At 39.4% G+C, this 23,900-nt stretch overlaps 1 protein-coding gene across 1 annotated transcript in view; it reads right to left on the reverse strand.

The window, feature by feature from the left end:
- Positions 1-7,478: 7,478 nt before the first annotated feature.
- Positions 7,479-23,900, reverse strand: part of LOC137281811 (collagen alpha-2(IV) chain-like) — a 72,257-nt gene continuing 55,835 nt past the window's right edge. Inside the window, exons 21-42 of the mRNA XM_067813430.1 lie at positions 23,652-23,768; positions 22,938-23,027; positions 22,081-22,188; positions 20,798-20,911; positions 20,109-20,270; positions 19,484-19,654; positions 19,007-19,150; positions 18,589-18,723; positions 18,177-18,352; positions 17,809-17,872; positions 17,151-17,330; positions 16,665-16,772; positions 16,382-16,453; positions 15,201-15,323; positions 13,967-14,071; positions 13,483-13,617; positions 12,983-13,117; positions 12,422-12,577; positions 12,030-12,146; positions 10,706-10,897; positions 9,303-9,589; positions 7,479-8,797 (exon numbers count right to left, since the gene is read on the reverse strand). Of these exons, the coding sequence (XP_067669531.1) occupies positions 8,540-8,797; positions 9,303-9,589; positions 10,706-10,897; positions 12,030-12,146; positions 12,422-12,577; positions 12,983-13,117; positions 13,483-13,617; positions 13,967-14,071; positions 15,201-15,323; positions 16,382-16,453; positions 16,665-16,772; positions 17,151-17,330; positions 17,809-17,872; positions 18,177-18,352; positions 18,589-18,723; positions 19,007-19,150; positions 19,484-19,654; positions 20,109-20,270; positions 20,798-20,911; positions 22,081-22,188; positions 22,938-23,027; positions 23,652-23,768 (3,149 nt within the window). The 3' untranslated portion in view covers positions 7,479-8,539. The remainder of the gene's footprint in view (positions 8,798-9,302; positions 9,590-10,705; positions 10,898-12,029; positions 12,147-12,421; positions 12,578-12,982; positions 13,118-13,482; positions 13,618-13,966; positions 14,072-15,200; positions 15,324-16,381; positions 16,454-16,664; positions 16,773-17,150; positions 17,331-17,808; positions 17,873-18,176; positions 18,353-18,588; positions 18,724-19,006; positions 19,151-19,483; positions 19,655-20,108; positions 20,271-20,797; positions 20,912-22,080; positions 22,189-22,937; positions 23,028-23,651; positions 23,769-23,900) is intronic.

The raw sequence follows: 23,900 nt of genomic DNA on the forward strand, positions 1-23,900 counted from the left end.
ACCCATTGCAGGAAAGAGGTTGATTATCCATAGAACTTGGTTATGTGGATGTGTTAAGCGGAAGCTTGTCAGGCTGTTTGAGAGCTTCGTGCACTGACGTAAACATTGTACACCATCCTTGTCAATTGTATATGTAGCTATGTATATATTCTCCATATTACAACTCTATCTATCACTTGCTCGATGACGGTGTTAGTACCTACACCGAAACCTCACAACCAGTGCAGGAAAGAAGTTGACTATCCACAGAACTTGGTTTTGTGGATGTGTTAAGCGGAAGCTTGTCAGGCTGTTTGAGAGCTTCGTGCACTGACGTAAACATTGTACACCATCCTTGTCAATTGTATGTGTAGCTATGTATATATTCTCCATATTACAACTCTATCTATCACTTGCTCAGTAACAGTGTTAGTACCTACACCGAAACCTCACACCCATTGCAGGAAAGAAGTTGACTATCCACAGAACTTGGTTTTGTGGATGTGTTAAGCGGAAGCTTGTCAGGCTGTTTGAGAGCTTCGTGCACTGACGTAAACATTGTACACCATCCTTGTCAATTGTATGTGTAGCTATGTATATATTCTCCATATTACAACTCTATCTATCACTTGCTCAGTAACAGTGTTAGTACCTACACCGAAACCTCACACCCATTGCAGGAAAGAAGTTGACTATCCATTGAACGAGTTAGAGGAGACCACAGGCATTTCACACGGATCCATCGAGACAATTCTTAATGAAGATCTCGTCGTGTCTAAGGTGCGCGCAAGATGGGTGCCAAGAATGCTTACAGATGAAATGAAGCAAACAAGGGTCACCATAAGCAACTCCATGCTAACCAGATACAAGAATCCAGAAGATTTTCAATTTAGGCTAGTAACCTGTATTGAAACCTGGATCCACCACTATGACCCTGAGAGCAAACAAGAATCCATGGAATGGAAACATGTCACTTCTGCCAGGACCAAAATGTTCAAAGCCTCCAGATCAGTGCAGAAGGTAATAGCGACAGTCTTCTGGGATAGCAACGCTGTAAACATTATCTGCCTAACAGTAAAGAGGAATATTTACACTATTGACACTATATTTACGTTAAACCAAACTTTCACCAGATCAAAAGTCAGATAGAAAAAAATGCTAAAATCAAATCATGTAAATTTATTGCCTTTGCACACGGCCAGCAAGCTAACATGTACCTCTTGGAAATAAAAACTTGATAAACATGTTGGTTATATTTTGACATGTTAGGCCATTTTTGAAATTGTCACCACTATCGCCAATGCTTTTTTAAATAAATAATGGAATTCTTATAGGATATACGTATCTTCCTACTCCACTAAATATTCATAAAACAACAAGGTCACAGTAGCCCTGGTCAGGTGGTTTCATTATGAGAGTCAGGATGCATGTTTCACCTAATTAGTCAGCGAAGAGAGATGTAAGCGATTAGAGACCGAACCCCCGTCCCAACTTTACGTCAGTGCAACAAGGATAATCTACTGTGGCACAATGTACTGACAGGTTACTACTAGTCGAGAGGTCATTTCTAAATTAAATACAACATCGTTGTACTTCAGACCATGTAAATATCATTTTTAAGCTCTAGACGAAAAGACAACGTTTAGCCCTATATACAAGTATCGGATTCTAAAATAACATGGTTTTTACCCTGTCACGCTTTGTGACCGTACTTTACATTGATCAGACAATATATCATATTCAGTATGGCTTGTATACTGTAGGTATGTTTCATTTGGTATGTATCTTACCTACTTTAGTCCGTCTGTGTAATTGTGTTCCATCTGTAATTCATCATGCTGTGTATAGTTCGTAAACACGAGGTAAAATCGACATATTGTTTACGTCTTTGGTGTAGTTCGTATTTTTAAGTATGTTCATTTGCTTTTTATATCCTGAGAATGCAGTTTCACCTTGTTTGCATATTCACGGCATGTTGCATTCGTTTTATACCGTGTGGTGTTCTTAATATATGATCTCTGTATGTTACGTTTGGTATTACACTTGTGTTTTACCGTTCCGATACTCTTGATGTGTATCATCGGTTACTACCTTGCGTGGTACAGTTAGTATTCACGGCATGTTCCATGTGTTCAAATTCAGATGTTTTATTAAACCTTCCGAGCCTAAATACAAAATTCTCAAAGCTTTTAGAATCATTTTTGGAACAACTATTTTTGTGCTATGTGACAAAACATCCTGCTGTGAAGCTGGCAATGTTTACAAGATTGTAACATGCATTTCTTAACAAATATCTTTATACGAGCATTTATATTTTGAAGTGTAACTCTAATCACGAGGTAACTTAGGGTAAATATCGTTCAGTTCAGGTGTTTAAATTATATATTATTTAGCAATGGCAAAAGTAATCAAAGTCATAGTCGAATATTCAGGAAATATTTCAGGTATGTTGCTTCAGTTTAACATCAGTGTTGATGAAGAACTCTCCTGACCTATTATATGAAATTGATTTCTTCCAAACTCGTTTTTATTCATAGAAATAAACTGTAGACACACAAGCTCGACATAACATTTTGATTAAAGGTCCTATAATAAATATTAAAATTAGAAAACATCATCAGTCTCCAGAAAGCGTATTTCCTTTGGGCGTGAGCAAGATGTGATTTGGGGATAAAGAACAACAAGATTTAAAACACAAAAGCACAAGAAAAGCACAAGAACAGCACAAGTTACAAGAACAGCAGTAACCTGAGGCCTGTATCCCACGTGTGTATATTTGAAATCTCGAATGTGCGCTCTGATGCATATTACGTCAGAATGTCGGTGATTTGTTTCTCAGGTTTTGACAACAGTATAGTTCCAACTTACACATTTCCTAAGACTACTACATATAGGCCAATAATCAATTGATAACAAACATTCTTTTGATGCACTCCGTCGATCCGCCTGTCAGAGTTAGTTCCCTTTATGAGAGGGAAGCAACTCTCAACCTAGCAGTCAGACGTCGCGTCTGTTTCAAGTTTGCGGGTCCTTTTAAAACCAAGATCTAACCAAGTGTAAATTCAGATCTACACAGAACGACACAATGGAATGATGAACGAATTCGGAAATATTTCTGGCTAAACCATCTTTCAGGTTTGTAGACTTCAAACGTTGGTCGGAATACCGAAAGCGGCACCCGAGAAACACAGGTCTACAAGAAACAATATGGAAACCGACGCCATTTACCAGACATTTTAATGATTTGGCAACTATCTCAGCACATGCATTTATTTTAAGTGTTGCCCAAACTCGTGAAAGTATGAACTACGGGCCCACTGGATATCAAATGTAAGAATATCAAACTGTTGCTTTGATAATGTTAACAGTTGTCACCAATGTTTCTCCATGCTGACTACATCGTCAGCTGATGTAGAACAGCGTGGCCATGTTTGCAAACACGTATCCCCTGGGATAGTACTTGTTTCACGCTTGCGGTTTTTTTAATGGCACTTGACATGAGTAGGAGATTTTATCCACTGAATTCATCACGCCGGGAACTCTACACAGTGCTGTTATTCATTAATTAACTGATATGCAGTGGGACCTATGCTACTGTCTGATAGGTCAGTGGGATTTAGTACGCAACGATATGGAACGCTCATCGCGTCACAACTACCATGCATATGACGTCATGTTTTCGTTTAGCAACAGTTTCAGGCGAACGTAAGGTGGCTTTGCGAATCAGAGAACATGACTCTCGTTCAACAGAAAAAGGGAAAAGCGAGTCAACATGGAAAGGTGAAATGACAAAAAACGCGCCAAATGAAAACTGATTCTGATATGAAACTGACTGGAGAGAATTGGGACTTTTTGGAAATCGACATGAAAACTATGGACTGGAGTTTCACAAGATACTGATACAGACCCATTATTGATGGTAAGATGATTCCTCATAAATCTGCAAAATTTGTCTTGGATCGTAAGAAAATTAAATTCATGAACATTGTTTATACTACACTGAAATTCAATGGAAATGCCTAACTTTTTTGCCAGGGTCTGTATGGGAGATCCAACTTGTTCACCTGAGCCCTGTTTATCTGTCCCAATAAACATCAATTTCCAGCTAACTTTCATTTTATTTATCAGTTGATAAAATCGTTATGACTCATATCATGACCCTTTATTATTCATTGTTTGTTCTTTCTCTATCAGATAAATAGGGCATAACAGTGCTAATCACAAATTCAAAAATAGGTAATTGGACATGATTTGTTGTTGAATGTATTTGAGGTTAATTAGACCAGTCACTCCTCAAAGTGAGACCAGTCTCTTGGGATGCTTTTGGAACGCTTTACTTATAGTATTCCCAGAAATTATTGAGAATCATGTTGCGTCATGTAACTCATTACGTTTATTAACTACTGGCGTTTTACTTACATAAACATGTTAAAACATCATCTTTTTACAGTCTCAGTCTTGTTTTAGTACTTTGTTAGACCTCCTCGCTCAGCAATGCATGCCTGAATACGCCTAGGCACACTACCCATCAAAGTTTGTAGGTAATCGTGTGACAGGGTATCCCAATATTGGACCACCTCGGCCTTCATATCTTCAATATTTCTCAGTCCCTTTTGGTTTATTCTGTCCTTCATGACTCCCCACACATTCTCAGTTGGGTTTAGGTCTGGGCTGTAACTGGGCCAGTCTAAAACTTGAACATTTTCGCCCGACAACCACTGTTTTGTGTAGCGCGCAGTGTGTTTTGGGTCATTATCATGCTGGAAAATCCAATCATCTTCATACAATGTTTGTTCTGTCGGAAGAAGGTGACCATTTAGAATGTCAACGTATCTTTCTTTTGTCAAGTTTCCCGTGAAAACACACAATGGCGTCACTCCGCGAGCCGATATGCCACCCCACATGTGAAACTTCGGGCTATGTTTTGGTCGCTGGTAGATAGGTTTGACAATATCTTTGGTCCAAATTTTCACACAATTAGGGAAAAGCCAAACGGAACTTTCATCCGAAAAGAAAACATTATCCCAATCTTGATTTTCATGAGCCCGACACCAGTTTAAACGTTTTTCCTTTTGTGCATCTTTCATCAACGGCGAGGGAATTCCACGTTTTTTCACCCAATTAAGTCTCTGTAATTCCTGCCTAACTGTTTCATTGCATACCTGAGGACTTCCTCTGCTAATCATTTCATTTCTGATGTTCTCAACACTTTTCAATTTGCCCCTACTCACAATCTGCCCAAGTCTTCGGCGATCCACAACACTGAATTTCCTAGGCCGACCTGCCCCTGCTTTGTGCTCTATCCCGGTTCCTGTTTGAATATTCTTCAAAGTTCTATATACTGTAGACAGAGGAATACCATGTCTACAAGCTAACACTTTAGCATCAGCCTCACCCCTTTCAAAATCATCTAGAATGAGCATTCTTTTCTCTCTTGCTGTAAATTCTGCCATGTCAACACAGGAAGCCGTCTGCTCAGACAAGGGAGATAACTCTTGACGTAATGAGCTGCCTTCTAAGCCTTCAAGAGTTGTCTCCCTTATTTAGTATGCTTAGTGCATAGTGAAAGCCCTTTTTCCAATCTTAGCATCATTAGAAAAAAAACAAAGATTTTCTCAATAATTTCTGGGAACACTGTAAACTGGTGTAGCAGTGTAGCAGCCCATTTCTTCCCCAGTCTAAACTTTCTGGACTCAGATTCGGGAAATTTTGGCCTAAATTATTCTTACCCTGGATAAAGTTTTGTTCTGTTTCCTATGAAAAGGAGGAAAGTCTGGCCTAGTTAGGCTACTTCTTCATCACCATTGTTCTTATATCAAAAGAGGGAGATTCGGGCCTGACTGGGCCACTTCTCCTCCACCTTTGCTGTTATATCAGAGTGGGCAGATTCTGACCAAGCTAGGATACTTCTTTCCCACCCGTGCTCTTGATATCAAAAGGGGGAGATTCTGGCTTAGCTTGGCCCCTTCTTCCCCACCCTTGTTCTTTCATCAAAAGGGTCAGATACTGGCCTCGCTAAGCCACTTCTTTTCCAGACATGTTCATATATCAAAAAGTGGAGATTCTGACTTAGCTAGGCTACACTGTCACAGCACATCTCTACATCTATCCTGTTCCAGCCGAAAACCCTCTAAAGATGCATTGCATTATTTCTTCATCTGTCCAAATCATGTCGCCATGACATTCAGTAAACATTCAGTTGCACATTTAATGGGTAAATATTATATGCAGGCTGCTTGCTCTCTTATCATGCTGTTTATTATGTAACATTTGTTGCATTTATATCAACAGCTATTAGCTATTTTACTAATCTATAATCACTTTTGGTGAATGAAATATGTTTCAAGTATCCATGGGCCAACTATAAACCTTACCAAACCTTATCTTTTGAAGTTAGAATAAGGCACCAAAGTGGAATGGTCGATGATACAGCATTTGATATAGATATTGTGTCATCTGTCCACATCTTGTCACTATACAATGTAAACATTCAATCGCACATTTGATGGAACATCCAAGTGAAAACTGGCTATTTAATTTAAGTTTCAAAAGTACCGGTAGCAATGATTTTGAGAAAAGTGGGGATAGGTAAATTATTGAAATATGAAAATAACTAAATGATGTAATATATAATAAAATAAAGATAAATTTTGTAATGTTATATTATTTTTAATAATTTGGAATTAGGGAATTGTGTTGGTTCAAACATGATTATTTTTACCAGTGGTTGTTTAAATTTTAGTACTAGTCGCAGCGGAAGTCATGGTGGCTGAGCGGGCTAGGTAGCTGACTTTTGAGTGCTTGCGATTAGGTGCCTGACTCTGAGGGTGCGGGTTTGAATCTCGGATGGGATTCAACCAAAAAGTACAGTATCTGTAGCCTCAGTAGAACATACCAGCTGAACAGACCTAAAGACAAGTTCATACTGCATCTGTAAAAGATACAAACTGAAAGCGGGTCACATACTGCTGACTCTACCAACTTTGCATAAGTCGGAGATCAGTATCACTCTAAGCTTTCCTCCAACACGCAGTGGAAAAGCTAGAACATGGGCCTTGTTACAGCAACTTCGCCCCAGTGCTCTTTAGGGCTGCATTGATTCATCAAAAATCAAATCTGACACCTTTGTTTCCATAATTATCACAATTTTGATTTGATATTTGAATACCTATTTAAATTATTTCCACACAGACAGAACCTAATTTTGGCTCCAGCGCAAGCAGTTTTGAGCACTGAAATAAGGCAAAATGAAACATGATTGTTTGAGGCCGTGCTAATTGTTGTTAGTAGACATTGCCAAGTTAATGATGGATTTCAGGCTAAAAAAGCCAACTCTGATTCTGAATTAAATGAAATCTGATGGTTTTACTTGTATGAGTAACTGAATCAAAAATGATCAAATCAAGGGTCCAAATGAATCAAACTGGATCAGTGAATCGTTGCAGCCCTAGTGCTTTTGCATCTATTCAGTATACCAGTGAATCCAACACCAAGCAGTATTTGTGTAAAAGACTTTATTGTTCTTATTAAATGTTTGTTCATATATTCATCAATTGTTGATTTTCGAACATTGCACATTATGCCTTTTACCTCTAGATTAACTACTAGAGCAGAGAGGTTGTGATGGTAGAAATTTGGCACTTACGAAACACTATGACTAGGAGAGAAAGAGACAAGAGTGTCAGTCGGTACTATACAATAGAAATGACCATACAAGACCAGCATACAAACGTCATCTATATACATGAGTATTCTATGCTAGAAGAATGCTTCTGAGGTGAACAGAAATCAGTCAAATGGAATTTTGAGATCCTGTGTTACTATCAAAACTCTTGATTTCTGTTATAACTGTTCAGAAAATGAAAACCATTGACGAAAAATATCTTAAACAGTTTGGCCAGAATTCATTTCAAAAGGCATAAGAAGGGTATAAAATACATAACTATTATTTGGCTGTATTGACAATACATCACAAATGCTGCAAACAAAGGAACTACAATCCAGAAATACATGATTGATGGCAGTGACATATTTTATAATCACAGTTGCTGGGATCATAGGAACTCTCTACTTGACAAAGCACATTGTTATTGCTATTTTTCTGACCAACTTCTTTTGTACCTTTAGATAGTTTGAGCATCAGCAATTTCATTGTTCATGTAATGATTTTCTGATCCTTAGGTGCTTTGCGCTGCTTTCCTGTCCAATCTCTCTGTCACACTAAGTTTGTGCCTTGTCAAGTAAAGAGTTATTTTGGCGATCCCGGACGTAAATAGGTTTCTTATGCGATAATAGAAAATAGAGTAAACTTGAGCATGAAACTCTCACATCTTCGCAGAAAACATAGCACCATTGAATCAGTTATAAGGCACGAGTTGGCTTGCCCTGGTAGTCAGTTATAAAATTATAGACATCAAAATTGACTTCCATAATAGTAAAAACAAAAACATCACATTTTTCCTGCCTTTAGGACAAAAGACAAAAATTCCCTTTTCTTACCTCATCAATATCGCCTACAAGTTTTACAATACTATGAACAAGAGACCAAATTATGACCATCTCACACATTTTTGATGCAAACTTGACATCTACTAACTCTAGTCCGGAGGTTTCCTGCTTTAAGTGTTTGTGAACGTGGTGAACTAAATTGTTCATTCATTTCTATAGTAGTGAGCCAGAAGCTGTATTTATTAGCAAAGTAATGACATGTGCCACGAGCACCATTACATTCAATGAATGGAGTGGCTCGGAAGTCTTCAAGACAACTGCCAGGGCTGGAGAGAGACTGGCCACCACCACCAGGGCCTGCTGCTGTATGCTGGAATGAGAGATATACATTGTGTCAGTGATCAACTGTCATAATGCTTGACAGAGATATATGTTGTGTCAGTGATCAACCGTCATAATACAGATATACACTTGTATCAGTGATCAACCTCCCCGAAAACTGCTGTAATGCTTGACACAGATATACTCTGCGTCAGGGATCAACCTCCCCGCAAACTGTCCAAACTGTCGTAATACTTGAAACAGATGTACATTGTGTCAGTGATCAACCTCCCTGCAAACTGTTGTAATAATTGACGCAGATATGCACTGTGTCAGTGATTAACCTCTTTACAAATTCATATAAAGCTAATATTAACCTCCAGATCCACAAAGCATTTGTAGTGTTACAAGCTATCGCAATTCATCAAAGGATTACAAACACTTTGCGGATCTGGTCCTCTGATGCAAATTTTTTTCAACTGTAAATAAGAGATAGTAAGCTGCTAGAAGTGAAGAAACCTAAACTGATAGTATTCCTATCTACACAAACTTACCATAGCAAAACTGTATCCTATCCAGAGTCCATTCCATCCATTGGGACAATCTGGTATCTGCAGTGTTTGACTGTGGACAGCGATCACATTAGCGGGAGCATCGCATACAACACAGCGACTGATATATGGCCGGATTTCTCCCTCTGCTACAGGCATCATGGGAATAGGAGCAGTTGTTGAAAGCCAGTAGGACCTGTCGTTTCTGCTAGCGTAGTTGCAGACATTGTCCACGTTACAGAACAAGAAAGGCATGGTGCTGAAACGTGGCATGCAGGAGCCGGCCCATCCTGAAAACCAAGATAGCAGTGAGATTAAAATCCAAAACTAAAACATCAAAGATAATGATAATAATAATGATAATTTTTCCACCTAGAATCCCAACAAGATCCTGCTCTTTGGCATTACATTATTGCCCTGACAGAATTGCACTTTCAAAGCTGCTTCTAAGCGCTAAACTCTTCTCAGGTACCCATTTTCAACCAGCTGGGTGGACTGAGAGCAATGTGGATGAAGTGCCTTGAACAGGGGCACAACACGGTATGAAACCCAGGTCACATATTTTTGGCGAGGATTTATACCTGCACCATTGGCATGAGAGGCCAGCATGCTAACAACTATACCACTCAACAAAGGTGCAAAATTCATGCATCTTTCATTCATGAGATATATTGTCTATAAAAATATAGAACAGTAACAGAAAATGATATAATATTAATGAGGGTGTAGAACAGTAAGGCATAAAAGAAACAATATTATCGAGGGTGTTTGACCCAGTAATTATGTTATTCACCACTTTATTTATTTCTATGTTGTGGCCAAAACTTATTTATTCTATTCATGGAAATATATAACCTAAATTAATACCGGTTAATACCGTATTTTACATGGAATTTATCACGCAGTTTTCATCCCAATTGATAAGGACATATCATTTTGAACCACATTCAATCTGTGAACATCCATGAAGGATAGAATTGATCTTCAGTAACAAATGCTTGAGGCTAGTAACAAAATCGGGTGGTGAGAATCGTTGACACAGTTGACACGTCACTGTATCCTATTTATGTAGATCTATACTCATGTGGTAGATGACTGAACTGTCTGGCCCAGACTTGACTTGATTATTTACAGATTGCCCCCATTTAACTGGAATGTTGTGGAGAACATCATTAAACTTGTTTCACTCAATCAATCATATTCAGTAACATGTTTCCAGGAATCTGATGTCGGGACATCCCAACTCCTCTTTCCTTTAACATATAGCATATCTTTATACACTACATAAGGCAGCTGATACGACAGCATTATCTCTGTATCAGAACACTGTAACCAACAAATCATCTTCACATCACACAACCCTTTCTTCACAAGAGAATATAACAGAAAATGTCAGTCTGTCTCACCTAGGTCCTGGTGGTGTGACTTTTCATTTCCTTCAATATACAGCAAGCTGTAACCATCCCACATCTGGGCTTGACCTCTTGGGCAGCTGGGTACTTGCTGAGACTGGGAGTGTCGCACAAGCAGGAAGCCAGTGGGTGGGGAACGTCCAGGTAGACCTCGGTCACCAGGCAAACCACTAGGACCGCGCTGACCTTTGGGCAAGAGAGTAAAGTATTTATTACTCACCCGCTGAAGATATAACTATTTAATAATTTTACAATCTTGTTACACATTGTGTAATAGCATCGCATGGTGCCGTACTTATGACGTCAAAGTGATTTACAGTTATGATGTAACAATGCTATTACCTCTGTGACAATAGCATTAAACCTTGCTTGACTCACAAAAACCAGAGGGTCATCACAGATATTGAATTCTTAGGAAAGAAGTGCTTTGCTTGATAATATTTTGCTAGTGCTGGGTGATTAATGTATAAAATACTAAAGTAGGCCATATCTAATACCATATTTATGAAAGTCGTCAGTGGTATTGGTATACAGCCTGCTTTTGCTTTTACCCATTTAAAAAATATTGTATTTCAAGGGACACCATTTAAACCAATGTATGTTTTAGTTCTGCATCTTTTAATGAAAGAGTCACTTATTTTACGGAATGAAAGTTACTTTACAGTTAAGGAACACGAATATTTAAAGGGACAGTAGTCCATTCAACAAAAAACAAGTAAACCTATTCATGACTGTGACACCCCAACAAAACCAAGTAAACATTTCAGACATTGCAAGGTCCTAGTGATTAGAGCCTTTTGTCATCTCACCTATGTCATGTAATCATAATTACTGATCCTATGTGCTGTTTTAATGAGAGTACTGTAAGCAACTGAACGCCCCACCACATGGAATGTATGTGATACCAGTGCTAGTATTTATATTTACATGGCATAGGTGAAATGGCATAAGGTTCTAATCACTAAGACATCAGATTTTCAGAAATGATTACTTGGTGTTGTTTTAATGTGAGAACACTGTCCCCTCCCCATCTGCTCTCCCAGTTCCTAAAGTGTTTCAAATAGGCCTGTGAAGATCCAGGGTAGAATTGGTCTTCAGCAATCTTGCCACAAAAGGCGAATATGCTTGTCATAAGAGTGGTTATCACCACTGATTTGGTTGACGCATGTCTTCAGTTCACAAATGTCCAGATTGATGCTCATGCTGTTGATCACTGGATTGTCTGGTCCAGACCTGATTATTTCCACACTACTGCCATATAGCTGGAATATTGCTGAGTGCGGTGTAAAACTCAACTCACTCACTCAACAGTCATTACCTGGTGTTCCTGCAGTTCCAGGCAGACCATCCAGACCCCGCAGACCTTGGGGACCACGTTCTCCCTTGAATCCAGGCAGACCAGTTGGACCAGGTTCACCAGGTACTCCAGGAGATCCTGAAAATCAGGTCGATATAAATGATATGAATTGTCACTTTTCAGCTTTGTCTTCCGTTTTGTGTTGTCTTGGTGTGCCATGCTGCTGTGCCACCTTCACGTGGCAAACTCAAGTTTGACAACTCATGTTGTTGAAATTTTAAAAGCTGACAAACGTGTGTCATTTGAGTGCCATGTCTTTATTGGTGTGTGCAATCAAGCTAATATGATGTCCACAAAAATTATTATTAACCACGCATTTGATTATGGCATAGAAAAAAAGTGGTCTCACTTACCAGGGCGTCCAGGTTCTCCCTTGGGTCCGGAAAGGCCTGGGAGACCATTAAGACCAGGATCTCCCTTGAATCCTCTATCTCCTTTAGGAAGTTGTTCGTAATTCACAACGCCGGGCAAACCAGGCTCTCCCTTCAAACCAAAGGCACCAGGTTGACCTAAAAGAGAACAGTCCATGCATCAAACCAGGAAACAGTAAGCTAACTTAACAGTCATCAGCACTACTCAGTAACAAGATTTTATTTACTTTACATTTGTAAGGTTTAGTGTATAGAATATGTCAGCAGAATGGCCTCACCTCCAGTGACTAAACAACTTGGCTTACTTGGGATAACATAGAGCTTCAATCAAGAAGTGAACAGAATGAGTTTGGCCGAGCTTGGCTTACACTGCTTTTGGCAATATTCAAGCAGCATCACAGCAAGGGACACCAGAAATGGGCTTCACACATTGTACCCATTTGGGTATTTGAACCCAGGTCGTAAGCATAACAGGCCAATGCTTTAACCACTACGCAACCCCACTGCCCAGATGAAGAGATCTGAAGCAGCATAGTAACTTACCTGGTGCTCCATCCAGACCAGGCAGACCAGGCAGACCAGGATCTCCCTTTGGTCCCAGGAGTCCAGGAAGACCAGGAAGACCACTATCTCCCTTATCACCAGAGATACCAGGGAGTCCAGGCAAGCCAGCGTTACCTGCATTAAAGGTCAGTCAGAAAGATTCAATATGGTTACATTTGTGTTAGACAATGTCAATCAGAATGAAGACTTGCTAAAGGTTATGCAATTTGGTTTCACAGTATGTCACAAAATAGTGTTAAGTATACCAACATTAGGCAAATATGTGAAACCAGAAACGATCACGATCTGCTGCTGAATGAAATGATGCCTGTATGTTTTGTTAAATCAAGCCCAGTTAATAAATCTAACCTGTTAGGTACTTTGGCACATGTACATGATATAAGTCAATCCAAACAAACATTTCACACAGATGCTGAAAACACAAAAAGAGCAAAACTGATACTTGCCTATATAAGAATTAAATCCCTACAGAAACTCACCCTTAGATCCACTTAGACCAGGAAGGCCATCACGTCCCTGCTCTCCGGGGAAGCCAGGCTGTCCACGGTCACCCTTGAGACCAGGCAATCCAGACAGGCCATCATTACCACGTGGTCCAGGCTCTCCAGGCAGGCCTGGGGTCAGTAACAAGCATCCATGTCATCTTGTAATATCTCTTACATGTCATCATGTAATATCTCCTGACAACTTGCAGACAACGATCTTTTGTAACACAAATAGAAAACAGACTAATCCAATTTCTAGGACATTGTGATCCAACACATCTACAGTCAAAGAAGACACCATGACAAAATTTTTCAGTTTCGTACAGGTTACTTGCGACATCTTGACAATGTCTCAGTTATTGAAGACACCACAACAATGTTTCAGTTTCAGACGTTTTACTAGTGACACCAACACATTGTCTAACTCTGAAATTGGTCATAGTACTTCTTTAAGCATTATATTTCAATTAAAACTGACCAGCTCGTCCAGGAAGTCCAGGTTCTCCCTTCAGTCCAGGAAGACCATCAGTGGATTGTCCAGGTTCACCCTTTATACCAGGCAGGCCATCAAGTCCAGGCATACCTGCAACATCACCACAGGTAACCACATCATTACAGGTAACAACCTTGGCACATTTACTACATCACCACCGTCATGTAATCCTTCAAGCCTGACAGTTCAATGACATTCTGAGTAGCAAGATGATAACTGGGTCCATAGGAAGTCTTTTTAATTATATGTGTATCCTTGCACACGCCTGGAGAATAACAGTGTAACCCTTTTAAGTCACACAGTACTTTTCCAAGTGATGTGTCTCATTAACACAATAATAGCATTGCAGTAACAGAAACTTTGCAGGAAACACTAATAGTCAGTTCCACTCAGTTCCTTTCATTGTGGGGCATATTATCCTCAGACATAAATGCCCTATTATATATTATGTAATGTCCCTTAATATATTTCATATCTTAAAGTTTGACAAACAGAACAAGAGGGTTCATTCTTATGTTTCGATGTGAATGGCTTACGTTTCAATACCTTGGCACCACATGGCAGATAATAAGCCTTATGTGTATGAGAAATAGATATAGACATATTTACATTGTGTCATAAAATACCTTTTCTATATTCAACCATCCTTCATGCATTAAGTGAAACATAACATAGTCTGTGTAGTCCGACAATATTGCTGAAGCACTCATAAAATATACACACTAAACATGTAGGGCTGTGCAATATAACCGGTTTACCAGCATTTCTCAGTTTAAACGATTTGTATTGCGATATGCTGATCGAAAACCACTATTTTCAAATGCATTTGGAAGACTTTGTAACACTCGAGAATCTTTGGATATTTCCATTTTTCACACCGAATGTTATGAGTTTCTTGTGTAAACTCCAACAACGAACAATTCAAAGTTGTGCCCCGTCAGTACTATGGCAAAGGCATCAGTATGGCTGCATTTCGAGTTGAAAAAATTCGCAAATTTTATTTTGTCATGACTAAAAGTTTTTTATATCAAACTAATCAAGCATTGTGATTTTGTTGTGTTTTTGCTATATAAATAAAGCAGTGATTCTATTATGATTAGTTTATTGTTAGAAGAAACTTCTTGCAATACACTGCAATACATATTGCCTTATAAGCTTTCTTTCACAATTTATCAAAATATGAAAATTCTCTGCACCCCGAAAAACAAAGTATTTTTACCTGGATCTCCCTTCAGTCCTGGACGTCCATCATTACCAGGCTGGCCTAAACGTCCAGGCTCTCCCTTCAGACCTTGTGTTGAGCGACCAGGCAGACCAGGGGGACCAGCAGGGCCATCCAAACCTACAGTGAATATGAAATATATACCACCAAGTTACTTGGCCAAACTCCTGGCCTATAATAACATTCCTTACAGACAATGATTGCCGTGGTATACCAACAGTAACTTGAAATACGTCAGTTACTCCACATGTGTAAGACAGGACAGCCCCCAACCATAGACTGAGGTATAATAATGTTTCCATCTTGAATCTAAAAGTAACGAGTCACTTTTCAATAATTTGTAGGCATGAAACATATCATAAATTCTAAGACCAGTAGATGTGAAGGTCTGCCACCTTGTGTCCAACGTGCTACCTTATTTACACTTATAAGAAGTGATTTCAAAGTAAATAGATACTTGCCACTGAGCAAATATGAAATGAAATCCAAGATTATTTGCAGTTTGAAACCATTAGTGGAAATTATCTAGTAGTCCATACACAAGTAAGAAACCATTATTTGATAGCCCGAAATGAAAACTGACTTGTCCCGGGCATCGGGCGGTGGGATTTTTGAACCCCTCCAAATGTGCAGTTATCTACATCATACAGAGTATCTACATGAGTCATATCATGTGAAGACTTTGGAGTGGCCACAGAAAGAAATGCAGCAGTACAGGTAAGCTGTGTATCTGTGTAAATTATGCAAATATTTATGTGAAGACTCAATTGCTATTAAGTCATATGTAAACAAGTATGCTTAAATTTTTGTAAATACTCAATAAATCTGATCTTCCATATGTACACATAAAAATCTCAAATCTCAGCTTGCAGACAGGTGGATAGATAAAATAGCCGAGGTACACTGAGAGGTTCTATTTGAGGAAATGAATCTGACAACTTGCAATCCTTCTTATCGTTTCTTATACTAAAGATCAAACTTAAACAATAGACACTTTCATTTAAACTTTATCATATTTTGAAAATTAGAGGAAAATGGCAAAATATCCAAATGAGCATGAGTGAGGTGAGTACAATTTAACTCGAAGGAAAACTAGGATACCCACCTGAGATGAACTCGAGGGTACGTACCTCAGTGACCCCAAAAATTATCTGTAGTTCTGGAAATGTACAACATACCTCTCTCTCCTTGAGGTCCTGGCTGACCAGGAAGCCCATCCAGACCTGGGAATCCAGGCTCGCCCTTCTCTCCTAGTCACAGAAGAAACACAGATTGAAACATCACTGCTCCACTTGTGGTAAGAACTTTCGGTCCAATGTATTTCAAACAAAACGAAAGGCACTCAAACACTTGCTCAAATGTATTCCAATAGTTTTGATAGCAATAAGGACTGGCTTTAAGACATTAACACTTGCATACAAAGACATTTACTGCTTGTGACATTATCACTGAGCTACAAACCTGGAGTTCCAGGAAGACCAGACAGGCCAGGTGATCCTTTAGCTCCAGACAAACCTGGGAGCCCTGGCAAGCCAGAGTCACCCACTTCTCCCTTAAGTCCGGGAAGTCCTGAAACATAAATGAGTAACCATGGTAACTGTCGTCACTTTAAAAAAATCACACAAGTTAAAATTTTATACCTTTAACCATGCATGTGATATAAGGGGATCAACAACATGCGATGATATTGCTCACATGTTTAGAGAGACATGACATAGAGGAGTAATCCTTACTTACTTCATAAATAGCTTAATTTTGACCATAGTTGTTTTCCTTGTTTAGAGAGATGACTATAACCACACGATGTGACATTAATGCATTGTCCAAAATACTCCATGTGATGTTCCAACACTGCCTCTAGACATTCCTTCCTGCTTATGGGTTATGCTCGGTATATTAGAGCTAAATGACTTTGAAGTGTCAGTCTTCATGCATCTGTGTGCTTACCTGGTTCTCCATCCCGACCATTGAATCCTCTGTCTCCCTTTGGACCTGGCAAACCAGGCAGACCTGGCCGCCCATCCAGTCCTGCATCACCCTTAATGCCAGGCGTACCTGGCAGGCCAGGTAGACCAGACTCACCCTTGCTACCAGGAGCACCAGGCAGGCCAGGAAGGCCAGAGTTTCCTGTAGTAAATAATGGCAGTTGTCACAATAAACAAAATACCAGGTACAGGAGCAAAAGATTGGCAGGTGAAATAGAGGATACTAAAGGACCTTATGTGTAATACAAATTTTGTTAAACAAGTTAATCAAATGAGCGAATAAACCTGACATTTCACTGAGGCAAGTTTAGCATTCTGATTATTACTTTCCACCAAAAACTGATCAAAACTTTTATACTGTGATAACTTTCAGTTTTCACAAGTTAAATACAATGGTATTTTACGGAAACGAGTTTAACATTCTGTTTATTACTCTAGAAAAATAAATCGATAGAAACAGATTGAATTTTCCGCCAGTCACGCAAGGTGTAATACCACTGCAACAGAGGTATTAGCACTGGGACGTCATATGTCTGGCGGCATTACACTAGTGTAATGTTACACTCACAACTAGTTATAGTTTTTTGTATGATATCTGCAAGTTTGTAGATGGCTGGTACCTTTCATTCCAGACAGACCATCTCTTCCAGGCTGGCCAGGGCGACCATCAAGACCAGGTTGTCCCTACACATCCAAAATACAATAAAACATCTGTGCACTAATTAGGAAACACATATCTATGATGCCGTTTTAATTATGCACCATCTCTGAGACTGTTTTTCAAGTAAATGAAACATAAATGTCTCACCTGAAATTATGTTCCTTTCTTGTATTTCCACAAAAGGTAATAGTTCATGCACAATTCATGATGGACTTCTATGTTAAAGGTGCCATTATTCATATTTGGTTGAGATTACTGATGTACCAATTATTAAGAATCCCCTAAAGAACATACAAGCTGCAGATATCACATAGTTATTTTCCATACCCTTTCTCCCTTTAGACCAGGGAATCCTACTGGCCCAGGATTTCCCTTTGGTCCTGCCAGACCAGGAAGTCCAGGCTCTCCATCACGTCCTGGCACACCAGGTTCACCATCTCTGCCAGGCAAGCCAACACCCGGCTCACCTGGGTTTCCTTTCTCTCCAGACAGACCAGGCAGACCTTCAAACATGGACAAAGTAGTCTCTCTCTATCAGTTTGAATAGTGTGGACAAAAACATTTTCTAGGAATCCTCAAAATGAAGGGTATATGTTCACATTTAAGAATATTGTTACTCCAGCAGAATTGGCTTAATTAGAATTGTTGTATCCCATTTGGTATATCAAAGATGACTAAGCCTTAGCAAGTGGTTGGGCATTTGCATGCATATTAACAGAACTAATGTTCAGATGCCTACCGTCCTGTCCACGTTCACCAGGTATTCCAGGTAGACCATCCTCTCCTCTGTCACCAGGAAGTCCAGGCAGTGCTGCCTCACCAGCATCTCCCTTCAGACCAGGCAGGCCAGGCAGACCACTACTACCCTTTGGTCCTGAAACAAATAGGCACCTACTGTTAATCACAAGCACCATTAGAACATATTACTCTCTTTTTTCCACAGCCAGTAAATGCCAGCACTTACATTAGATATGACTGTGTGACACATGTATTAATAAAGGACTGTTGTAACTAGCATTGTGATTTAGCTATGACTTAGCCAATCCACCTTTGAGACTCAGGTTCTTCTAATGCGACCATTCTTTAATGCCCTCACCAACAATATGTCCACCCAATCAAGCATCTTGAATTAGGATCAGTCACCTAGTACTGCTTACCTCTAATGCCTTCACGACCAATTTCACCAGGGAAGCCAGGTGCACCAGGTTCTCCCTTGAGCCCAGCCAAACCCTGAAGACCAGGCAGACCATCGCGTCCAGGTTCACCGGGGAAACCCATCAATCCAGATTCACCCTTCACACCTGCAAAACCAGCAATGTAGAAAATATGCCACCAACACTGGCCGTTACCTAATCTCTGAGAGACAATGACAATGTTTAAATTTTTAAGTCAGTGTGCTATAGCACATACAGTGGTATACTACTGATGGATGCCTGTCAGTTATCAAGCTATCCAGGGAGTGATATCGTGAGCAACAAACCATGCTGTAAATGTACGATGACACAACATCACCCAAGCCACATAACTTTAGATATTTCATTACTTCCAAGAAGCATTACTATTATTATTAATACCTGACAACCACGTGTATCAATTGTGGAAGAAGTGGAGGGGAAGACAACAAATCCACTAACCGGGCAGTCCAGGCAAACCATCTTGCCCAGGTGGTCCTGGTGGTCCTCGGACGCCAGAGAGTCCAGGAAGGCCAGCTTGTCCTGCAGGTCCAGGCTCACCAGGCTCGCCCTTGGGTCCAGACAGGCCAGGGAGGCCAGGCAGGCCAGAATCACCCTTACTGCCAGGTTCACCTAGGGAGGACAGCACACAATTATAGACCTCATATGAGCTTAATACAGAGACTGGGTCTCATATTGTTTGATAAAAACAGGCAATACCTTCGAAGGAATATTTGTTAATGATACAATAAACAATGAAGATTCAACAAATCTAACTAGGTTGGTTATGATGTAACAATGTTCTAAGAAAAAAGAAATATCTCCTTGAGTAACTTTTATTCCACTTTTTGTTTCAACTTTCAAGTCAGTGATTTGTGACCACTTCTAAGAATGCGAATAAAGAAGAAAAGTAATACCAATAACTATATGGAAAACACATCAAGAGAAAGTAAGTAACAACACGCAATCAAGCAATGACAATATCACCGATTTGAAAAATATCTCATGTTGACTCTCCACTTTGAAAATCGGTGTAAAAACATCAACTAGAAGCTGTCTAAGCTCTCTTCATGTACATTCTACTCACCGGGGAGTCCAGGCAGACCCTCTTGTCCATCATTTCCAGGAAATCCAGGTTGTCCATCGAGTCCAGGCTCCCCTTTGACACCAGGAAGACCATCAAGACCAGGCAAACCAGGCTGGCCAGCTTCACCCTTGAGACCAGGCAAGCCGGGTGCACCAGGCAGACCTAGCAAAGGAAGATAGCCACTGTGTTTTAGATATTCACTATAGAATTGTTACATCTTATATTATAGGTTATGGTGAAACATAACCTATATCATATATATCATATGCACATATTTTTGCCTAGCAAGCATTATTTCTGTATTTCATCATCTGTGACATCAATAAACAACTGAAAGTGACATCCATGAAGGGTTATACACTTGCATACCATGTTTTACTGCAGAAATGTACATGAATGAAATGGATAATAAAGAAATTATTTCATTCGGGAAAGTGCATCTTATACAATTATAGACTGGTAAGGAGGTCAGTACCTGTTGCAATGGATATTACAGGTATTGAATTCACCAGTCTATACTTACTATGTAATTACCGAAAACAAAGCTTCTAAAAACCAAACATGTCCATTTAATCAAGAAAAGTAATCTTATTTTCACTACAAACCAATAGTGTTATGTAAACAATGCTATGCTTACATAATAATATAACATTTTATATGAAACTCGTGCAAAATTATATATTGCTCACCTTCTGGGCCAGCATAACCAACAAGTCCTTTTTCTCCAGGCAGACCTGGCAAACCAGGTTCTCCCTTGGGTCCCACCATAGGTTCTCCAGGGAATCCAGTCTCTCCTTTCAAACCTGGAACAAGGTCATAAAGTAATGAAGTTTACACTGAACATATCCTGGGAAAAGACAGTGATGATGCAGAAAGATTTATTAGGCACCATGCTACAGAAGAATACAGTTTGTCAGGGAGGAAGAAGTCAGCATTGTATGTATTGTGTGAGCATTTGGTGAGAACAGTGAGAGAAAACAAATACATCTATTCCTTATATGTGATATTAAGAATACAAAACAAGGATAATAATGCATGAATTAACATGCTACGCTGCAAGTTCATACTTGAAAAAGCACAGGAAAATGCATTTCCCAGAATATACTGAAAATGGCATTGAACTCAAGCACAGTTGACAATTGAAGTTTGGTGGGTAGATTACTAACGTTGTTTGGGGTTTTTATTTTAAACGAGCAGTTCAGGTAAATATTTACATTCATGTGTTCCAAACTGTCATACTCAGTTTGAGATCAGAGTAAATATAAGTTTGCTTCAAGGAGTCGGGGAATCGGCTACAGGTGATACAGTCCATTATATATGCAAAACCACTATCTCTTCATTGAGGGATCATCCTGTGATATCTGATGCACATAGACTACAAAGTTCATTTGCATCTTTATCAGATTATCATACCAGTTATATTTGGCAGGGTCAAAGCAATGATCCTTTTATTGATATCTCTCTACTCTGGACTAGGCCAGAGATGCCCACTCCAAAGTGTTGCAAATGGTATTTTCAAGGATCAAAATGGGTAGTTTGACCATAAAATTAGCAGTCAACTAAATACATTAAAATCAGGAGATATTCTGAGAAAAATACTATGATGCTAGTCAAAAGTGTAGCTCTAATTTCACATACCTACAACAGCAGATTTCCAAACTTTCAGCATTACATTTCTTTTTGCTGTGCCTTTTTTTGTGAATATATATTTAACTGATAAAAATATATGTTTTTGTCTATGATCCAAATTCTTGTCATCTCTTTTTTGGCGAAATCAACGAAAATATATGATTTTGTAAATAGATCTGAATTGTAATGATATGTAATAAATTGTCTCTTCAAATTAGTAGAATTTCTAATGCAATTGTATTGACGTAGTTTGAGGCTCAAATCTGTGGCGACTGTGATAAAATCGAAGAGACTGACATCTCAGCAACAGTATTACTTCTGTTAATTCAGACAGACTTTGTACCTGAAATGCCTGGAAGACCAGGAAGTCCACCATCTCCTTTCAGTCCATTTGGTCCTGGCAAACCTGGCAGTCCTGGTTCACCTTTATCCCCTCGTGGACCAGGAAGACCTGCAGATCAACATGACTTAAGTTTGAGAAGTGGGAGAGAAATTGTAATTCATATCAGTGACAAGCGTACATGGTAAACACATAACACAACCTAATTATCAGGGCTGGGATGGTTAACCCGTATACCCAAGACGGATCGGTAATGAGTGAACCCGGGTACCTGTGTCCATACCCTGACCCGTTATGATTGTGTGACTAACAGCTTGAGCAATACAATGTGTAATTCTTGCATTGTCTTTGAAGATTTAGATATAATTGTGCAGTCACCTGTTTTGAAAATAATAATTGGATAAGATATTGTAGAACTCAGCCATGAGCTGAAGAACACATTGCAGTTTCTTACATATGATGATAAGAATTAACATAATGGGTATCAAGGTAGGGTACTCGATGGTATGGTATCCAGGAAGAAGGCTATATCCTTTTATACTGATTCATCATATCAATGTTGAATAGAAATTGACCCTCCACAAGCCTTACTGTATAAGTCAGTGCTGTTGAACATAATGTACATTTGGTTTTTATTCCAGTTAAACATAGCAGAGATTGTCTTTTAACTTCTGTTGTTCATGGAGTTGTTTCACTGTGTAGATGTAAAGAGGGTAAACAATGCAAGACAAGGTCTATGTCACTGACTTCATTGTCTTTTAACTTCTGTTGTTTATGGAGTTGTTTCACTGTGTACATGTAACGAGGGTAAACAATGCAAGACAAGGTCTATGTCACTGACTTATTGCCATTTGTCTCACCTCTTGGACCAGACAAGCCAGGTAAACCAGGCAGACCACCTTCTCCCTTAAATCCAGGTAAGCCATCCACACCAGTTTTGCCAGGCAAACCTGAAAGAAGTTATTTATAACTTAAGATATCTATACAGTGCACATATCTAGATAGATAGACATATCTGGTAGATGCTCAAGGAGATGGTATTTTCCCATCGATCACTGGATATCAATCTCACTAGCAACATTATATTATCAATCTCAATTTACTGTGGATCATGCGACTCCTGCAGCCATCAGGCACACCGAATTATTGTGGCTTTCCCATCCTTATGAGGTTCCCATTCACAGGGTGGACTAGGACGCACTACTATTGTCCAAGTTTACTGCACATTGCTGTACCCACAACTAGGCATTTACACATATTCATGTGGCCACCATTTTGGTCATATACATACAGAATCTTGGTTTCTTTTACATGCACAAGATTGTGTACTGTATACTAGGGGTTGTGACAACACGGATAGAGTCTGCACACAAAGTTGACTCCAAGGTTTTTACACCCTATTGTGGCCTTGATCCCGACACCTCCAAACTGGATCACTAGTCTGGCGCAGTAGCTCACCAGCCACACTCCGAGTTGATTGTAAATCACCTGACTCTACAACAAATACAAGGCATCAGCATTTCAGTGTCAGGATACGGTTTCAAACCATAAGCAGGGTCAAGTTCTATTCTCACCTGGATTTCCCTTCTGTCCTGGCAAACCTGGCATGCCAGGGATACCTGAGGGACCAGACAGACCTGATTCTCCTTTTTCTCCCTTCAATGTGTTAATGATGTTAAGGGGAAGAATTCCTGCAAAATCAAAAATCTTTTGGTCAAAGAGTTACAAATATACCAGTTTTGGACAGTTTACTACTATCACATGAAGTAGCCCAGAAACATCATGCTATACAGTAAAGAAGAAGTTGTCACCCATATAATCGT

This window comes from Haliotis asinina, chromosome 4 (assembly GCF_037392515.1).
Source record: "Haliotis asinina isolate JCU_RB_2024 chromosome 4, JCU_Hal_asi_v2, whole genome shotgun sequence".
In the NCBI taxonomy this organism is placed as follows: domain Eukaryota; kingdom Metazoa; phylum Mollusca; class Gastropoda; order Lepetellida; family Haliotidae; genus Haliotis; species Haliotis asinina.